Below are 21,400 nucleotides of genomic sequence, written 5' to 3' on the forward strand. Positions count from 1 at the left end.
AGTCAAAGATAAAGTCAAAGAAAGGTAGAGAGAACAGAAAGTTGTACATAATGTTATCTCAAACTTGCACTTATTCTCTCCCCTGCTGATACACCAACAAAAAATCCCTCAATTTTCTCACCACACAATTTCTTCAATCAAACTGAAGCGCAGCAAGTACCTGAAACCTGGTTAGCACAGCTGGCTCAGCCTGTGAACTTGCAACAACCACTTGTTTCAAGTTGAGTAGATAAAATATGACCAAGCTTTTCTCCCAGAAAACAGAAAGAACTCTGAAAAGTTTTTATGTGCTCAAGGAAACAAAACTAGATCATAAGTGCAAATGTGTCTAGAATGAGTGAAAACTTGGACAACCACAACAGCAAATCAGAAAACAACAGTGCAAATTTAAGAGAGCAGCCACCAAAGAGATAATCTTCTTCAATCCTGTAACTGATAGAACTTAAGAGTATTTCATGGCTCCCACATAAGAGACTCTGGGAGATGCCAGGGCCCTGCTTTTGTATAATGCTCAGCATAGCTGAAACCACAACTCTTCTATTGGACTGCATCACCTCTCCTGCAGAATGTGTTAAGTAGAATGTCACACATTTATACGCATAATTGCATTTACTGTAATTAAAGCAGCTTGGTATCCAAACATACTTGGTTCCAACATGGTCATTCAGACTGAAAACGTGACAAACCACAAACCACTTTCCTTTACATCCAGAGATGAATGCAGAAGCATTAACAGATGCTGGCCACACCCTTTTGTCAATCAAATCAGCAGCTGTGTGGTTTCATGTTTATTCCCAATGCCACCTGGCATTTTCCAGTTCACCTAAAATCACTCAGTTATCAATTCCTCAAGTGAAATTAATTAAGCACTCCTGCTGTCACTCTGTCCTTTCTGCAATCAGAATAATCAAATAGCTAATGCGGCATTAAAAAAGAAACAAAACAGTAAACAATTTTATTGCAAATAAAGCAAGCAATTGATCTCAAAGTAGTTCTTAGTTTGAGATCACGAGATTAAAAAACAGCAGGAGAAAAAACATGGAACATCTCTTGACATCTCATATAGTTTTTGCCTAATTAATGTAATCAAGCTGGAGGAAGTGACATCAACCTAACGTATTCTGCTCCAAGGAAGAAAAAAATTCCTGACTTAGTTTTATAAATAAGCTCTGTTAATAAACAGCAAGAGTACTGTATTCTTATTTACTCTTCCAGAGCAAGTGACTGCTATTGTATTTCTCCATCTCTTTTAAGGAATATATTTAATACTTTTGTTCTATTAACACTGCCCTAAAATGGTTGCAAATAGCCTAATTTTCAGCTGCCATTTGACAAACTGCATCAGTAACTCATGCAGTTAAGCTGCATAGTTAAAGCATACTTTAATAAACATTCTGTACTAGAGTTGCTTCCAGCTTTCTATCAGTACATGCCTGGAGGACTGAGCAAATAGCAACAATTAAGCAAACACAAATGGTCACAGAAATACATGCAAGTATTCATCCTGAGCATTAGAAATCAAACAGCAGGCAAACTGATTGAACTGAAAATATCCTCAGTGGGCTTACTTAACTGTGTCGTACCATGTGTTGTAGGAAGCCGAAATAAAAGCTAGCAGCCTTTTCCATTAACTCTTTTATCACATTCTCTCCATGGGTATTTTCATGGCACAAAGCCCCAGAATTGTCCACTCCATTTCTCCCTTTGCCACTGCCCATATTTCAACATCTACAACACAAAAGACGGCTTTTTCTAAGAGGAGACATTTAGCCTTGGTGCATGTTGCCAGTCACAAGATCAGCCAATGCATTTTAGCAGTAACATGGCAAGTTTTTACATGAGCCAGAGAAAACAGTTGTCCAAAAATCTAAAACACTGCCTACAATGACAGCTTTAATTTAGATACTCGCACGTCTCAGTTTGTTTCCCCTCCTCTTAGATATCAGGTCATCATCACTACAGAACACTGGGCATGATATTAAAATCAAAGTAAAATGCTGAAGAACTATCACATTACATCAAGATTTTCATAAACTGAATTGCAGTTATTTAAAAACAAAAATATTTAAATACAAAGTTCAGCTATTGTTCCTCTTAACTAGGTTCATAAAAGGCATATCTTTCCCAATAAAGACATTGATACGAATTTCGCATCCCAAACGACTTTTAGAAATAATGAAGTTAAAATTCCAAAGATCCGAAAATCTTATTAAATAACCAAGTTAGATAATAGTGTTTAACTGCACTGAGTAAAGCTTTACAATAACTAGGTGGTTTTTTCCCCCCTCACTGTATTATTTGACTTATGAATTTCCTGACTATTTAAATGCTAGCAATCATAAGGTATTTGAAATATGCATTTGGAAACATCCCCCTTTAAAAAAATGTCTCTCTCTTATCAGGTTTTAAAACAAATTCATATGAAAAACTGTTTAACTTGTATATATTTAAATCTCTAACCCCAATATCTGCTTATCACTTTCAAGATTTTCTGTAGTCTGTAGTTTAAGCATAACATGGCATGACCTGGTTACAGTTCAACCCAACTAGTGAACTACAGGGCATTACCTTTCTATTGACTGAGTACTTGAGAAATATGAGAACTTTGATTTAATGATTCTAAGAAGAACTTCATCCTCCCACTAATTTCAAGTTGAAAAGGAAAAAAAAATTACTATGCCTGAGAAAAAAATAGTTATCAATATTAATAAAACTGGTAATTAGGTGAAATTTGTTGCTGTATTAAACTGATTAATAGAAAAACCTTAAAAGGGATACTTTCACAGCTATCGGATCCAAAGACTGAATTCATAGGGGAAAGATTATATTAGAACCATAGAATAGTTCAGGTTGGAAAAAACCTTACAGATCATCAAGTCCAACTGCAATCTAACCCGTACTACCCTAACGCTAACAACCCTTCCGCCAAACCACATCCCTGAGCAGGGACATATTAAAAACAATTGGGGAAATATCTTCCTTAAGAAGAACTGAAATATTTGGAAGCTCTCAGTCACCCACTAAAATCAAAATACCAGACTTAACTGGCCTGAAGACAGTTTTCTACAGCTGCCTTCTAAAAGATCTGACCTGAAAGATTTCTTGGGAGTCCCAGTATTTCAAAGGGTACTCAAAACACTCACACACTCAGTAAACATACAAGCAATGACAATCTGCCTTCAAAAGGTAAAAGAAATTACTTCCACATAAAGGATTACTCTTAGGGGACCCAATGTCATCTGAAATCTGGAAAGAAAACTCTCTTAACTCCAGTGTGGAGCATTCCTTTATTCCTCATGGTATGTACAGGGTGACTTGACAAAACAAGCATGTGCTCTCAGATGACAAATTCTGCATTTAAACAGTTAAGACACACATACGTTGTGTATTGGCATACACACTCAGTCTTTTCCAAGAACTCCTTAATATACGCCAATATCCCTCTGGGCATGCACTGTTGCATCTGAGGTGGTCGTACAACCTCTTCCTTTCTCCCTATTTTTCCACCATCAGCTTCATCAGAGATTTTTTGCTGACCTCTAGCTGATTTTCCCCAATTTGGCAAACATCCACTGCTTGCTGGGCCATAATGAGCAATTTCCAAAACAACATATGAAATCTGAGAACACAGTCTTTGCACCTGGTGGATGCAAAGCTACAAGTAGGATACAAGTAGTCTACTATGACTCCAGTCCTTCTTGTGGAGCAGAATCACTGAGAAATACAAGACTGTTTGCACACCAAGCAAAACTGAATTGAATGTCTTAGTAGTAGCACTCATTGAATTCTTTTGCTAAACTTAATATATTGTTCCTTAAACTAATATACTGATCCCCATCACTAAGCCAGCCTACATCACCAACAAAACTAAGCCACTTACACTGTACCAGATTAAGATAGTCACGTTATTCTGAGCACCAGTCCCTCAATCTTACCAAGAGTCAGGTTTCACTATACTCCTGAGCATATTTGAATCATATACACAATCTGTATTTTATTCTAAATATAAAATATGCAATTTATGCTTTGCTTACCTTCATTTTAGCAACATAAGCAAAATGATTTATTAAAAAGCCAACATTTTAGCACAAATTATGGAAGCGTATTTAGTGCAAAAGCAAAAAACGTTAGAAAATCTCCAAACTCCCTCCTCAAGAACTACAGTCCAGAACATTCCAGATAATTTCATATCAATTTATAAAAATTAGCCAGTTCATCATGTTTATATTTTGCTTTTAGAGAGCCTAAGTCATAAGTTCCTTTTTCTCCCACCTCTCCACACTGGGAATGTAATTTTATTAGTTTGAAAAAACAAAACAAAACAAAACCAACCTATATTCTTACTTTAAAACACTTAATTCCTTCAGATTCTGTAAGTGTTGTATAATTTCATCTTTACATCTCCGAGGGATCATTGACAAGTAACTCAATAACTCAACAAAATTAACTTTTTATCTGTGTATGCATCTAGTATTTTAAATTTCTCAACGAATTTAGAATGTTAATAGCACGATTGCTCACTCAATGCTTTAGATAGATACATTTTTTAAAAAAGCTATCTTCAAAGAACCTTAACTCATTTAGGTAATGTATCTATCTTAGTCTATGTATACATAGCAGACATTTTTCCAATGAAAGTTATTCTATTCAAAGCACCTCCTCATGATATTACAGCTTCAATAGCTAAGAATCAGACACAACTTGTCCACACCTACTTTTGAGATTGCTTTTTAGGAGGTGGGTCAGCAAAAAAGACAACTGATTAGTTTTATTCATAAAATTGACAGATGTAGGGATAAAGTCTGGTTCTGATTGGCTGCCCTTTCAAAATATTTAAAAGGAATTGGTCCATGAACACCCAGCTTCATAGTAGAACTTCTGCTGAAGAACCAGTGTTACAGATTTCAGCTCATTGCTGGTGAATATGCTTGGCTCATGGTGGTGACTATTTTGAAAAACAGTGTTTTCTAGCTAAGAATTGGCTCTAACAAATATTGTTATTGTGCTCTTTGCAGCTGTTGCAGTTTCTGTGGTAATAAATAGGAGGCATTACTTCCGGAGCAACTTATGTACTTGCACAGGGAAAAATAAACCATACCTGAATAACGAACCATACCTGAAACCATAACTAAAAGATAGTTTTTCCTTAAATGAGTTGTTCATATTATCCTAACAACAGCATGGAAGTCTAGTACATAGTACATGCGTCAAATTACATATTTTTTTCCTATTATCTGACTTAATTTCCTATGTAAAAAAATGAAATCAAAATGAAAAAAAATCTTAAATAGTATCTTATTCTTTTTGCTATTTTGACATTAGAGTAGGCATTCTTTCAAGTCTATTTTTTTTTTTTTTTTTTTTTTACTGATTCATACAGAATACATTTCATTCCAGGAATACATATAGATTTTTATTTGAAAACAAACACTTTCAAGATTCTTTTTTTCAGTTCAACTTCTGAATTTTTTTCTTTGAACTCATAGCAAAAAAGTACTCTGTGAGAGCATTATAGATCAAGACTACTTCATGAATGTATTCATATTTCATGTTAATTAGTCCTTGTACACAATCCATTTCCCTGGTGTGCTTAGTACATGTGTCTTTGTCCTCAACTACTCATTAAACGTACTATAGTTCATTTGAGCACTGCATCATTGAGACTGAAATAGACATTTCAGAACACATAACCTGCCTTTCTTCCTCTGCTGTACTTTATAAAACCACTACAAACAGAAGCTTTATTTCCCTCAGAAAAACAAGACATATGGCAATATGTTCTACATACATACTAGCTGAGTCACCATACAGCAGACTGGAATTCCAAATGTCTTGAATATATGTTTGTCAGTAACACACACTTATCTGTATAGTATAACTAACTGTTCTCTAATGGGTACTCCCGAGATAATAAATGTAGGAAAACTACAAAACAAAACAACACAACATGCATTTCAGTGTTTCCTCCCTTTTCCCTTGACATTTTCTTCTTTATAGTCAAAATTGACTCTACTCCTCCATCACTCCTCAATACTTCCACTTTTACTTCCTGAGCACCGTGGTCTGACACATTAATACATAAGTTCTGAATGTCGTCACCCAAATATTAAGAGAGCAGAAATATTAAGATAGCACAACTAAAACAACACTGCTACTACATTATTAAAAATGAGATTTTTTTTTTTTTAGGTCTTATTTCAGCTGATTTGGCTATTTCTACACAAATATTTGTCTTCCAAATTTCAAACACAAAAAACATTGCTGCACAAATACACCATAGCACCCACACCAAGTGCTTTTTGAAAAAAATCATTTCCAAAAATCAGATTTTCATGAAGAAAATACAGAGGGGAGATCATTAGTTTGTTATACATTTACAATTACCAAGTGATTTCCAAACATTACTGGATGTGTACCAATAAATAAGTGCCTAAAATTGTTCAAGCAGTATAGCTGTATTTTACACAGAAGGATTCAGATTAAAAAATTGTTATGCACCAGAAAAGAAAGCGGCCCTGCATAAATTCTACTGCTGAATCTTTAAGAAAACTACTAATTTCAACTTGTAGTAGCAGCTAAGCAGCAGTTCAGTTCTTCACTATTTTATTAAAACTCTTCAAAACCACCTTTTGTTCCACAAGTTCCACAATCAAAAGATGGCCTTATAGCAAGCACATGTGTACAAGACATCCTCTACAATCTGAATTCCATTTTACCTACAACATCAAATATGAAGGACTGAAGTTGGCAAGCATTTCCTCCTAATTGGAAACTTTCATTTGCCACGGCCACTTCATTGTGCTCCTCTCATTTTATTAGAAGAGGCATCCCTTCAACAAAAGTGGGTGCTCCTGAACAGCTACCATTTGCATAGTGACTTCTTCATTCTAAAGAATTTACATGTGTTAAAATATGAGTAATTTTTAGGAGACCTCATCTGTGATTTTTCTGAACAATACCCAGCTGCAGTACAACTACATGCATCATTCTTGTGCCAAGTTAAAAACCACGATTCTCTGCTTAAATATCAAATTTCATTGTTAAAATAAATACCTATTAGTTACTTTTTAGTACTTAATGCAAAACTGAACCTCCTATACATAGAACACTCAGGTTTGTTTGGTTTGCTTTTTTTTTTTTCTTTTTTCTTTCCTCTGCTCATGCTTTTTCGTCGTAATATTTTAAGAAAAGACTGATTATAATTATCTGGTACAAAGCGCTTAATGCAGTTTAAAGGCAGAAAAACTTATTTCATTGTTATTTACAGCCCATTTTTTTTTCCTTGAGAAACATATTCTTACATAATTACTATTAAAATCATTTAAGAATGAATCCCCTCCTCACAAATAAAAACACCCAAAATATTTTTATGTAAATCTATATCGAATAGTAACAATTGCAGATAGTTTACCTAAACAAAAGAAACTTCTTCTATTTCGTAATTTAACAATACTAATAGGATAAGACACTGAAAAGAAAAAAAAGAATGGCAAAATACTATTGTGCTTTTACTTCTTCATAGTACTTGAATTTATTTTTGTTGGAAAATAAGTCAAATACATTCAAAAATGAAAACAAATCAGGTTACTTCTATATGAAGCTCAGATATTAATCTGCTGACATAATCAAACAGTCTAACTACATTAAATTCCTGTTAGACACAGAAGCACTGGGTCACCTACACCACAAAGCATTATTTTCCTTCTCTTTGAATTCAGATTTCTGAAAATGTGAGGGTACGGAGAGGAATGAAAAAGACATGTCGAATTAACCCATAGACCAAGGGAGCCACCTGCAGTTTGGAATTCAGAAACAAATTCACTAGGTAGGAGTTAAATTCTTTTTTCTTTTTATTTCACCAAGAGAGTGCATATAGTTGACCTAGCACAACATACATGTTTAATACTGTTTTCTGTACTGAATTGAGACTAGCACTCTCACAAGTACAAATAGAGAACTGGGCTACAGGAATTTTGGACAAAACTTAACTTTTACAAGCTTTAAGTGAATTTGATCTGGATTTCTTAACATACAGAGGTCTCTATGAAGGTAATGCCTCCTATTTATCTCCATGGAAACTTCAATAGATAAAGAGCTCAATAACAATATCTGACTGTGCAAATTCTCATCTACGAAACGCTTTTTCAACAGTCACCACCATAAGCCATGGATTTTCACTAGCAATGAGCAAGAGCCTGCATTCTGAGTTCGCACAAATCTGTACCAGCAGTGGTGATTCACTGTTGCTGTCGCCACTGCTGAAATGCACTATCCACCATATCACAGTGCTCACAATCACTGTTTGGCCTCCATCAACTTTCAGCAAGTTAGCGAATGTCAGTGGGTGTCATTTTTTCCACGTGAAGGAATTCAATGACACCTTCACTTCATACACACTTCTATATCAGAAGCCATTTTGTCTAGACTGCCCCTCTGCTGCCACCTGTACCAGGAACAAAATTTAACATGATGTTGGTGGGAAGGTGAAACCTCTACCGCCATATTAACACCCACCTCTGATGTCACGGGCCATTAAAACAGGAGGCTCCAAAAGTTACGCAGCCTTTGTACTAATTTCACATTTATTATTTAGAATTTCTAATCTTTTTTTCTTTCATTGAAAAATAATGTCAACAAATGCAAACAGTTATCCTTTAAGTTTAATGACATACAGACCTTATCTTTTAGTTTCTACTTAACTCTTTAGAAAATAATAGGTGAGAAGTGATTATTAAAAACTTTTTTTCCCTGCTAAGAATGAGCCATTACTCCAAGCTAAGAGGATACTGCTTTGCAATAGCTTTGTAACATTCAATCAAGAATACTGCACAGAAGTGAGATCAATCTTGAAACATTACATCACTTTGATAGAATGAAAACTTAAAATTTGCTTTTTTTTACATGCAACCTGTGATTTCAGCACAAATGACTGGCGCTAAAGCATTAATCCTGATGAAAGAATGAACACTGTCTGCTTTGGAAAACTAAGTGGTAATAGAGGGTGGAGAAATAATAGAATTTGTCATCCGTATCTATGTACAAAAAGAGCAAAAGGTAGGGAAAAAGATGACAGTGTTGCCTACAGGCGTCCCGTGAAACTAGTCTGTCTTCCTTTTTCTCCTCCCTCTCCTCACTATCTGATAGATGTATAAAAAGGAAAAGAGTGTAAGCTACTACAGAAATAAAAAAGAATGCACAGAACAGTTAAATAGTGAACTACTGTTTAATAATCAACTACGTAATTAGTAACAATAGCATTTTAATTAATGTTTTATAAATTTTTCCTGATCACCATTTTAAAACCGAGCCACAGAGGTTTTAGAAATTGCATTCAAATGTAGATAGCAAAGGTAGGACTTCAGTTTTAGGATAGCCACTTAAATTTTCATATTCTAATTGCTAAAACAATAACATGTTAAAATAATCTATTTAATATATTAATATTGAATATATTTCATTAGACAAAAATATAAACCTAAATACTTTGTTCAATAATATTTTGTGTACAAGTTGATTTTCACTTGTCAATCAGACTCCATAAAGAAGCAAGTATGAACTCAGGTTTTAAAACCTTACTTTAATCTTCAAAACATGCATCAAAATAATTGTTAAATTATATTTTATAAGTCTCATCCTAGAGAAGCAACAGAATTCTGATCAAGAAGTTTTCCCTTGAGGTAAGTTGGATGGATAATGAATTCTGTACTGGAACAATCCCAGTAGTTACAGACTATTATGTACTAATTACTACCTTTACAGATCTACTGTACACATAATTAATTTCTTCAGAGTACCACTATCATTCCTGACTGGCAAAATACACAACCTAAATTACAAGAGCCAGAAATTAACATGATCCTTTAGGGAGAAGGCATTAACTTGCTTTGTAACGTTTTGCAATTAGACTATCAATCAAACAGCGAAAAGTGATTTTGATAGCAGCAGGCCAGATACATTGGATACTGTCACATTATAACAAAGTTATTTGTGCCATAACATTTTGATCATTCACTTCCACTTAACAGATGACACAATTATGTGTCTTCAATACCCAGAAAATTGAACACCAACATATAGCCTTTGAGATCATATTTCACAAAACACCAGTCATCGTGCTACTGCTGATGGTATTCTCCTTTAAGTAGGTAGCTGACTATATAGTTTGATATCACCTAAGGACATGAACGCAAAACCTACCAACTTCTTTTCTAGTTGAACAACACAATAACTTGCTTACATGATTTGAAAGATTCGTTATTGGTTCTTGCCAAGAACAGTACAATGACTTTGTTTATTTTTAAAAAGTAGAATGAAGTTTAACACAACAGAATATAATAGTGCTTAACACTATTTAATCCAGCTAATAACAACAGCTCATTAAATTTGTCACATCCTCTTTAGACACATTTGTGCCACTGTATGAATTACTGGATTGCACTTTCATAATTAACCAAGTCAAAAGGAAAAAGTATCTAGTTGGAAAGCAATATTATCTGTAATAACCTTTTCCTTTTGCATAGCCACACAAGGAAACATGTACACAACTGCCTCACTTCCTAATATTACTCGACTTTTTAAACAGGCATCCATACAGTTCTAATGACATGATCTGAAATATCATTTGTCAAAATGGTCCATGAGACTATAATCACCATGTCCATCTCTGCATCTGGAAGGACAACTACAAGCTCAAAATATTCATGTAAGATCTTCAAAGAAAATTTGAAGCCTTGGAGTCCATTCATCACAGAAGCCCTTAATAGGTATTCAGATTCTACAATTCTTTTGAAGAAAACAGAAGAAAATCCTTCAAGCTCATACTACAATATTAATAATTAGATATCTACTTAGTTCAAACTCCAAGATTTCAAAAGATTTTGAGATCTTGCAGAGAATACTTCTTAGTGCTTTCCCTGTTTTCATAGTTATGCTCGATAAGTCACTTTACGGACTAACTACTGTAGTTTCAGTGTTAGTTGTAATTTAAACCTATTTAAAACACTCAGTACATCTATATTAAATATCTGATGTCGCAACAATGAATAAAGAAGCAACCCTATACTTATTCTTTAAATACAGTTAAATCAAAATTCCATTCTGATGTAAAATTTTACCAGTCAAGGAACACTCTCTTCCTTCAGTTGCTATTCACACTGGCATTCTGAATTCCCATGGAATACAAGATAAATACTAAGTCGTCAGAATAAGATTTTTTTTTTTTTTTTTTTAAGACTGTCAGTTTTCTCCCACTTACGTATGTATTCACTTATATGTTGACTCTACTCTCTAGAGGACATAAAATGCATTTCTATTTGTTACTTCTCACTGCTTTTGCAATATACTGAGAAACCACATAAAAAAATAGGACTAAAAGGAAGAAAAATTCAATCTTAGATCATGCTTTAAATTAATATTTTGGTGATCAATGAGCCTGTGTCTGTCAAGGTTAAGGGTGAGGAACCACCTTTTTTCCCCCCCCCACAATTTTATAAACTATGTAACTAGGTCAACAAGAACTTCCTCTCATACGAAACTAAAAACTATGTCAAAATTTCAAGAGGGTTTGTTGGTTTTTTTGTTGTTGTTCCCAGCATTTTTAATGAAGAAACTTGTTCAGGAATTCAGAAAAATTTCTTCACATTGCTGATGAAAGCATTCAGCTCAAATCAGAACCTTGTCACTTGCATTAAGAAGGTTCTCAATCTGTTGTAAGTATTATCTGCTGTAATGGGAACTTCTCCTTGAAGGTTTACTTGGTTTGCCATCACCAAAACCAGCAATGACCTCCACATTATTTTAACCTTATGACAAAGTTATATAGCCTTTTTTCATGTGATGAACTTAGAGTATTTTTTAAATGTCTGTAAGCATGAGCAATTAGCATAAAAGCTATTTAGATGACATACTGAATAGCCTCACTTGTACTTGATCAAAGCTCCAGCACAGTTTTTATTTTCACTTCATTGTTCTCTCTACTAGTTAAAAGAGCCACTCTACATGGTAGTCCAGTAAAAATTTGTAAAATATGATACCTTCCTAAGGTATTGTGCAAAGTTTAAAGAGTATACACTCACACATTCATCCTGCAAAAAACTGACTTAGACATCGATCACCAATGCCAGCAATAGTGTAATTTATCTTAAATAGCACATAACTTTTGGGGAAGATGATGTTTAGATTATATACAAGCATTTAAACATTAATTTAAGGCCCGTATTTTAAGAAGAATTTTTCTTAAATAAAAACTCCATATAGTATTCCACATTTAGAAAAGAAGCAAATGTAAAGATTAAGATGTATGTCTCCAAGATATGCCACAGGCAGACATTAAGTTTATCTAGTCTGCACTTGGAGCCCACCAAGAGTCAGTAGGGCTTAGCTGCAAAGTATCAAACACCTAGAGAGGTAAAGCACTCTGAGGAGATAGCTGTGCAAAAGCTATGTGTTCTTCAGATTTGAAAGAGAATGGAATGATTGACCAGAAGCTTTGCAAAAGACTCTGAACTTAACTCCACAAGAAGGTTTGCAAAAGATTCTGAACTTATCTCCACAAGAAGGAACAAGAGCATAGCCTCTGTTGTAAACAAATGGTTCCTTCACCTGATAAGATCAATCAGTCCTTTAACTGCTTGTTCCCAAGTTAAAACAACACAGAATACAACAACAAAAATACACCACCATACACAAAATCTTTAAAGAGAATAATGTTTTCAACACAGTTGGTTTCATAGGCACATTTTAGTTGTTATTTAAGGGCATATTTTAATTGATAAAATTTAAGTCTTGGTTTTAGTTGTATACAATTTTGATTTACCACAGCAATATGAGTAAGTAGATTTTTATTACACATTAAACCCTCCCAACATGGAAAACCAAGAAGAACCTGACAAAATTATAGGATCTGAATATAAGTGTATATTAGGATTTAATTTGAAGATCCACATCTGTCTGCAAGATATAATGCAGCTTTGAGACATACTACTGCATATCATTGCTACCATCCAAGGCCACGGAGTGAATGAGGTGCAATTCCTGTAACAGATGGCTATGCTAAAATATATGTCACATATCACCCTCCTGCTTTAAAGTAATATATGATTCAGTAATATTGTACAAAGAATAAAAATACCACCTTTGCACAGCTTTAAACTTAATATAAGCATGAGACAAATAGAAGTACCTTTCATTTGTGTTCCAAAAGTGACTGCCAATCTTGCAAATAGTTCTGGGCTTTCAAATTTATCTTCTTCAGCTTTTACCCAAAAGCTATTTTCTGCTATCTTGTAAGGCTCAATCTGAAACAAAAACATCATTTTCAAAGTTAATAATTAGTACTTTCGATGGCCAAACTAAACACAGCTCTACAAGACTGATAAAAGAATTGGACTGAATTGAGTTTGGGAATGTTTCATGTATTATGATTTCTTAAAGAAGCTTCCTGAACAGAACACAGCAATACAAAATGCCCTCAACCCACACAATTTTTTGTAAGAATCTTTGAACTACACAATTTTGTAAGAATCTAATTTGGCTTGAAGCACACTGTTCAAGTTTGCATTTATATCAAGATGGTTTCTTAAAAAAAAAAAATTAAGTTTGCTTAAATGTAAACACAGACTATGCAGGTTCACATTCAGCACAAGATAATGGTGCCCAACCGTTTCACTTGAGTAGTGCCATAGCTCCTCCTAGTGGCCATAACTCTCCCCAAACATGAAACTAATCTGAAAATAATGAAAACATTTGAGATAAATACCTTAAGTACCATTACAGGACAGATATCAATATTCTCTGAACATACAACTATTAGATATCATCAATCTAATGGATTTCTAAATGAGATGCTCTTAGATAACTACTTGTTGCAAACTATTTTAAAACTCTTCTTAGAAAGGTTTTGCATATAGGTATGCAATTTGATGCAAAGTTACAATTCACTACACCTAATAGAATGGTGCCTCCTCTTGTCACTTGAGTCATACTCTGGTTTGATACAGACTAGCAAAACTAGCAATACTCAGCAAAAGAAAAATCCAGTGAGCATTCATTCACTCACTGACCATGCTCCGCATATCCCACAGAAGTTAAAAGTATGTCTGCTCAGCCTTGAGAAAAGATGACTGAAAGGGGGATCTTACTAATGTTTAAGCATGGGAAAAACAAAGGGACAACAGCCAACTTCTTTTCAGTGGTCCTGTGGGGACAGGACAAGAGGAAATAGCCATATACTGAAGCACGGGAAGTTCCACACCAATATGAAGAAGAACTTATTCACGGTAAGGGTGATGGAGCACTGGAACAGGCTGCAGGAGTGGTCGTGGAGTCTCCTTCACTGGAGATATTCAAGATCCATCTGGACGCCTACCTATGCAGCCTGCAGTAGGGAACCTGCCTTGGTAGGAGGACTGGACTCCAAGATCTCTAGTATTCCCTTCCAGCCCCTACAATTCTGTGATTCTGTAATTCTGTATCATGAGGACAGGTTTGTGAGAACATGGCCAAAAAATAAAAAATATTTACCTGTCACGGGATAAATCTCCTAAGTCTAGCATGCATCATCTGAAACATCTCATGTAAAAAAGATAACCTTTACATGGATTGCAATGTGCAACTTTCAAAAAAGAACTGTCAGTAGAATTAGTTTCCTGGGTTACTGATCTGTCCATCATTAACAGAAAGTTCTGCTAAGAAATAGCTCATTAAAAAACTCAAAATAAATTGGGAGGGACATCAGCTTCACAGCTCGAATAGAGCAATAAGTTGCCAGTTTAACATTAAAATTGCACGCTGCTAAATGAAGTAACAATTTAGATAGTTTAGTTTATTTATAAGAAGTATTTATAAGAAGAGAAGAGCGACAGAAAACATTGAATACTGAATACAAAAGCCCCCAGTGTCTGCAACAATAAACGTTTAAGTAACATCATTGCTTTTATTATGTTCTGATAAGCTCTGCATTAAGTGTAAGCATCTACCTTTCCCAGAGAAAAGGTATTTATCTTAAAAACAGATATATGAAAAATACTATTCAGATGGGTTTTGTAGTATAACTACCATTGACAGGAAAGACAATGAAAATAAAACATTCCTTTAAAACTTTTAAAACAAGCATATCACATGAACAAAAGAATGAGAACAAAATACTGCTTAATTTCCTAATTAGATGCTGTCATTTATAGTTTATTACTGTATTTATTCAGAGAACTGATCTCAAAATATTACTTCAAAGACATCTGTCCCTAGCAGAATGTTTTAGTAGTTTAAGTCTGTATACTCATTAACATGGCAAGTGTAAATGTTTTTACTAGGAGCAATTCTTTCTCCTGTGTCTTCTCACTCTTCTGGGGGGGAAAAAAAAATAAATCATTCTTACATTTCATGCAAAGCTTTTGAAAGAAAATAGAAAGCAAACCCACAATAGATTGCCAGCACAGCAGTTTCACTTAGTTTTTTTTTTTTTTTAAATAGCATGCTCCTAGAAAGCATAACCAAATCACTGTCAGGTTGAAACAACATCAAACTTAATATTACTGGCTCTGAAAGTCTGGTCCACTTTCAACATTCAAGCAAAAAATAAAAGAATTTATTGTACATACAAAATACAACTTAAAGATCTCACAGATTACTTATCCCTGTAACAAAAATAAGTTCAAAACTCTGCTTCGTACTGTCCTCCGAAATTCCATATATACATTCCTACCAAATTTTACTGCATTTTGTTCCAAGTGACTCAATAAATTCTCTAAATTCATTTCCTACTTTTTTCTCATGACTCAGCCGTATCTGTTTTAATTATGCAAACACAGCAGTAGTCATCACTTAACTCTGGACTCTTCCGTCAACTGCCAGATTGTCAAGGTTCATAAGCAAGTCTTCCCAACAGTTTTCCACTCAGCTGTCAACTCCAAAATTTCTATACCCTAAAAACACTTCAACCAGTTCAACCTGTTGAAAGTAGTTTTTAACATGATTAAGTACACATTAAATGACTATTTTATAAAACTGCTTTAAACAAGACGTTTTAACTTCTGAAGTGCTTGTGTGAAAAGGCAATTATCAGTTATGTCCGAAGACACGCAGAACATAACTGACACAGTATTACTCAAATATTTTAACATCCGATAACTACTCATATTCTCTGAATACAAGATGTTGTGGGCTCTTGGCAGGATTAAATTCTTGAAATTTTCCCCATAAAGTAAGGTATCCCTGAAAACCAAAATCAGCTGTATCACAAGTGCTTAATAAGTATTTTGGATAAAGGATGAATTCTCCAAACATCATGAGTACTACCAACGATCTAGTATAAACCCTAACATATTACACCTCCTATCTCAAAAGTCACTTTTTAATTAATGGGAGAAAAACAAACATAGTAATACCTTGGACCAGTTGATTCTCTTCATAGATACTTCCACATTATATTTTTTCTTCTCCTTCATTCCGTGTGGTAATGCTGGCATCACTGGGACAGGAGCAAATGGATAACTACCAAGAAATGGTGCCATTGGAGGCCCACCAGGTGGTGGAGGTGGAGGCCCTGCGCCACCACCAGGCAGTGGAGGCGGTGGCGGCGGCACTGGTGCTGCTCCACCAGGTAGTGGAGGCGGAGGAGGAATTGCAGTCGCACCAGGCAGCGGAGGCGGAGGAGGAACTGCAGTCGGACCAGGAGATGCAGTCGCACCAGGCAGTGGAGGAGGAGGAGGAATTATGGTCACACCAGGCAGCGGAGGAGGAGGAGGAATTACGGTCGCACCAGGCAGCGGAGGAGGAGGAGGAATTACGGTCACACCAGGCAGCGGAGGAGGAGGAGGAATTACGGTCACACCAGGCAGCGGAGGAGGAGGAGGAATTACGGTCACACCAGGCAGCGGAGGAGGAGGAGGAATTACGGTCACACCAGGCAGCGGAGGAGGAGGAGGAGGAATTACGGTCGCACCAGAAATTGCGGTCGCACCAGGCAGTGGAGGTGGAGGAGGAATTACAGTTGCACCAGAAATTGTGGTCGCACCAGGCAGCGGAGGCGGAGGAGGAATTACGGTCACACCAGGCAGTGGTGGTGGTGGTGGTGGAGGAGGAGGCAGCACAGAAGCCGTACCACTGGGTTGAGGTGGTGGCACTGTTCCACTAGATCGCAGAGATACTGTAGAAGGTGGCACATGCACACTTGGTGGAGGAGGACCCTGAAATTTAATAGAACATTTCTTTTTTCATCTGAGGAGGGAAAGAGTTTTAATATGAATTTGAACTATGCTGATGTTTCATCACAAAAATTTTACGTACTACATGGAATTCATGGAATTTAATTTTCATACTCCTTCACTATACAATTATTTACTGTTTCTAGTTTAATGGAAGTAATGGTTAGAGATAGGTAGAGATCTGAGTGCACCTAAATATCAATGTCACTATTCTATAAATGAGTTGAGAATGGAAACATAGAGCTTAACAGTAGAGAGAAACATACTAGAAAGTTAAGGTATATGACTTTTAATTGCACCATTATTATGAATGAGCTGTGATATCTAAGTAATTTCAACTGCGTTAACAACAACACAGCTGGTTTAACAACTGATTAGTTGTAAGAAAAACACTAGGCTTTCTTGTAGAGATCAGTAACAAACACTGAAGTGAGTATGAATTATGAACGTAAGTTTGTATGAAAAAAAGCAGAGTAACATGTTTACATTAAAATAAGAAAGCTTGTGCTCTGATAAGGCTACACCACAGATAATGGCAGCAGAAGACCTGCATCCTGACCAGAAAAAGAAGGCAAACAGGTTATAAAATAACACATGAAATTCCTCCCATTATGCAAATAGAAAGGAAGACAATAGTCATTAAGATTATTAAGCTCCAATTAGAAGAAAAGGCAACAGACAGATCTTGCCTAAGACTCAAGCAGTAGGAAATAACTCAATGAGGCATAACTCAGCCTGGAGAAGAGGAGGCTCAGGGGAGACCTCATTGCTCTCTATAACTTCCTGAAGGGAGGTTGTAGTGAGCTGGGGGTCGGCCTCTTCTCTCGTGTCATTGGTGATAGGACCAGAGGGAATGGTTTCAAGCTACGGCAGGGGAGATTCAAGGTGGACATTAGGAAGTATTACTTTTCAGAAAGGGTGGTCAGGCACTGGAATGGACTGCCCAGGGAAGTGGTGGAGTCACCGACCCTGGGAGCATTCAAGGAAAGACTGGATGTTGTGTTGAGGAACATGGTTTAGTGGGAGCTATTGGTAATAGGTGAACTGTTGAACTGGATAATCTTTTAGGTCTTTTCCAACCTTGGTGATTCTATGATTCTAACTGTCAAACCATTGTAACTGCTGGTACCAAAGACTGGTTCCTACAGGCCAACTCATTAAACAAGAACCAATCAATGAATGTGGTACAGCATAACACATGGCATCTCTTGCTTTCTGCCTCACAAGCAATCACAAGTGATCCCAGATAGATAATTAGGACATACATTTTTGGCGCTTGTGAGCAAAATTTAATCAAGAAATGAATGCAGGTAAAAATCAGCTTTGCTGAAATTCAGCACCATTTTCCCTTCCCTGAGGTCTTTTATTTCTGTTACATTTATCTATCAGATTTTACAAAACCACTGTATCATTCTTTCAGAAGTCCAAGAAGTGAGTGTTATCAGACTCCACTTGCATGCCCATTCTTAAAAGTATGTATATTATACATGCAAAACAATCACAGCCTTCTCAAACAAACACTTTCTGCAAAACACATAGAAGTAGTAATGTTTAAGCTTATCAACTACCTGGAGAAAAAAAAGTCAAACTAAGAAAATTTCTTCACAGTAAAGGAGATATGTTGAACATACTACTATCTGAAAAAAGCTTTAGTAATTTACACTAGCTTAAAAACAAGCAAATACAACTATAACATACATTTCAAATTCCATGGAGACAACATTCTCTAAGGCATTTCACTCTTAATTCTATACAAATAGTTTTCAACTTACTCTAACTCAGTTTTATTACCTGGCTTTGTAATCGTTTGATTTCTGCTTCAAGTTCTTTGATCTTTTCCTCTCGTTTCTGAAGTACTGCTTGTGCCTCTTGTCGAGCTGTGAACTCCTCGTCAAACTGTGAAGTTAACCACAGAGATGTTTGTCCATTTATTTTTTTTTTTTCCCCAACACTCTGCCTTTAAATAAATTTCCTCAGGTCCTAAGCGAGTGCTAGATGAAGAGCTATAAAGCGCAGAATCACAGCATGGCTGCAGTTAGCAGGAACATTAAGGGTCATCTAGTTCCAAACCCCTGCCGTGGGCAGGGACACCAGCCACTAGACTAGACTGTCAGATTCCCTCCTCTCACACACACACACATATATATATACACACACACATACATATACACACACACACACACTATATGTATACTTTACTCAAATAACATCATAGTAGAAATTTTTCCCCATCAGTTATGTACAGTAGATGAATTCAACCAAATCATGTTTGCAGCTAATTGTATTCTTCTGCGTTTGATTTCAGAGCAAGTCAGAACCAGAGCATTGCACAGAAAGGCCTGCAGATCTCTGAACTATGGAAGAGCAGCCATCCTATTATATTCATTATTTCCCAGTTTCCACTAAGATTCTCCTGCAAAACAAGCCTACAGTATTCTTATCAGGCATCTGTTCCATAGCTTGAGAAGAGTGGCAACCAGTACTTACTTTCTTGGAAAATTCTGCTGCTTTTTTCTCACTCTCTTCTACTTTAGTTTTGTCTACAGCTGCATCTAGAAGTTAAATAAATCACCAAACACAAGTCAGATAAATCATCATAATTCTGAGGTCCTTTCCTTAATATAATTACCTTATGATCTCATGACACCAAATCAAGAGAAAAAAACATAATGAATTACTAGGCTGATAGGTACAAACATTTGATGAATTATTTTCATCAACATCTTTGACAATAAAAATAAGTGGTAAAGAAAAACCTGTGACCAATAAAGTTAAAGATGAATCATCACAGTTGTTCTGTCTTTAATAGATTTGAGTTTGCATGTAATCATTTTTGCCCTCCTCCCTCAGCTCAATCTTACTCCTGAGTGATGAAAAAGGATTTTTACACTAGTATGAAACAACAGTTACTTATGAAGTTTCAAATCAATCAACATTACGAATACAAAACTCTCATTTTAATAATGTTCAGAGGTGAAGACAATTTGGTCTGATTGTAGAGCATAGATTTCTTCACTCTATAGACTTTTCATGGAGGCAAAAGAACAAACATTTTGTAAGCAATATAAACAAAATTAAATTACAGTAGGAATTGGCAGATATACAAACCACTTATTCCTAAAACTAGTAGGTCAAACTAATAGGTGAGTAGAATGATCTTGAGTTAAAGGTCAAATGATCAGGTTCCTAGTCATAATAGAATAAAATTACAGATACACTGATGCACTTTTGTAGATACATATACTTGTTAGAAAGTAATTCTTCCCTGTCTACTCTTCCCCCCCCATGTCAACATATACAATACCTTTTCTCAGTTCATTTTACTGTAACAAAAAAACTTTCTTAAATTAAGACGTTCTCAAAGAATAACTACTTCCTTTTATTATACATTTATGTCAAATAAAGCCATTCTATTTCAAGAATACGGCCTATTCCATCAACCTTAAGAAAGGCATAAAACAACACTTTTTTTGGTGTTAATAAATGCCATTTGAATTATATGGTATGTATTCAGCTACTTTTTTCCCCAAGTCACATAAATTATTGAGTGACCACAGATGCTAACTGACTGGTTTAATTTAAATAACCTCAATTACTTGGAAAACATTCTTAGAACTGACCATAGAACAATTTACAATCCATTAACAGTAATATTCATATAATCTCTTTCAGACCTGAAATTCATAAAGTTTATGAACAAGCAATTTTCAGCTACTAAGACTATCAAATAAAGATATGCATTCAGTACAGCACTGGAGAAAGGAACTTCTCCGAGTCATTTATTCAAGGCTACAGAACTTGATCTAGCCTTTTCTACAAGTACACTTGTAGTTTTCTAGAAAACTGAAAATACACTTAAGTAAGACGCTATAAAATTGCTTGCAGTATACAAACCAATAAGATGGGTAAAATCCACGTCCATTCTTCCTCTGCAACTAAAATCTGGGTCCAGGCCACTGCTGTGCAATACTATCTGTGATACACATTCTTCGATTACCTTGTAGTATTGAGGTCTTCAGAACAGAACAAAACAAAAGCACACATTTTACAAGATAATAACACGAACAGTAATTTATGCATCAAGGTGGGGTTAATAAAGCACTGTTAGAACAATGACTGCTTTCGCATTTTCGATACATGCTGCAGCAGTTCTTCACCATATTCTCAATACACTGAATTCCACCACTTGAAAAAGTATC

General features: G+C 35.5%; 1 protein-coding gene across 5 annotated transcripts in view; it reads right to left on the reverse strand.

The window, feature by feature from the left end:
- DIAPH2 (diaphanous related formin 2) overlaps positions 1-21,400 on the reverse strand; it is a 153,090-nt gene that overhangs the window by 95,324 nt on the left and 36,366 nt on the right. For all 5 annotated transcript variants that reach the window (XM_085230902.1, XM_085230901.1, XM_085230900.1 and 2 more), the window contains 5 exons: positions 21,096-21,214; positions 19,689-19,753; positions 18,993-19,097; positions 16,383-17,183; positions 13,181-13,295 (listed from right to left, as the gene is read on the reverse strand). In XM_085230902.1, the coding sequence (XP_085087028.1) occupies positions 13,181-13,295; positions 16,383-17,183; positions 18,993-19,097; positions 19,689-19,753; positions 21,096-21,214 (1,205 nt within the window). The remainder of the gene's footprint in view (positions 1-13,180; positions 13,296-16,382; positions 17,184-18,992; positions 19,098-19,688; positions 19,754-21,095; positions 21,215-21,400) is intronic.

This window comes from Meleagris gallopavo, chromosome 9, assembly GCF_905368555.1.
Source record: "Meleagris gallopavo chromosome 9, MGAL_WU_HG_1.1, whole genome shotgun sequence".
In the NCBI taxonomy this organism is placed as follows: Eukaryota; Metazoa; Chordata; class Aves; order Galliformes; family Phasianidae; genus Meleagris; species Meleagris gallopavo.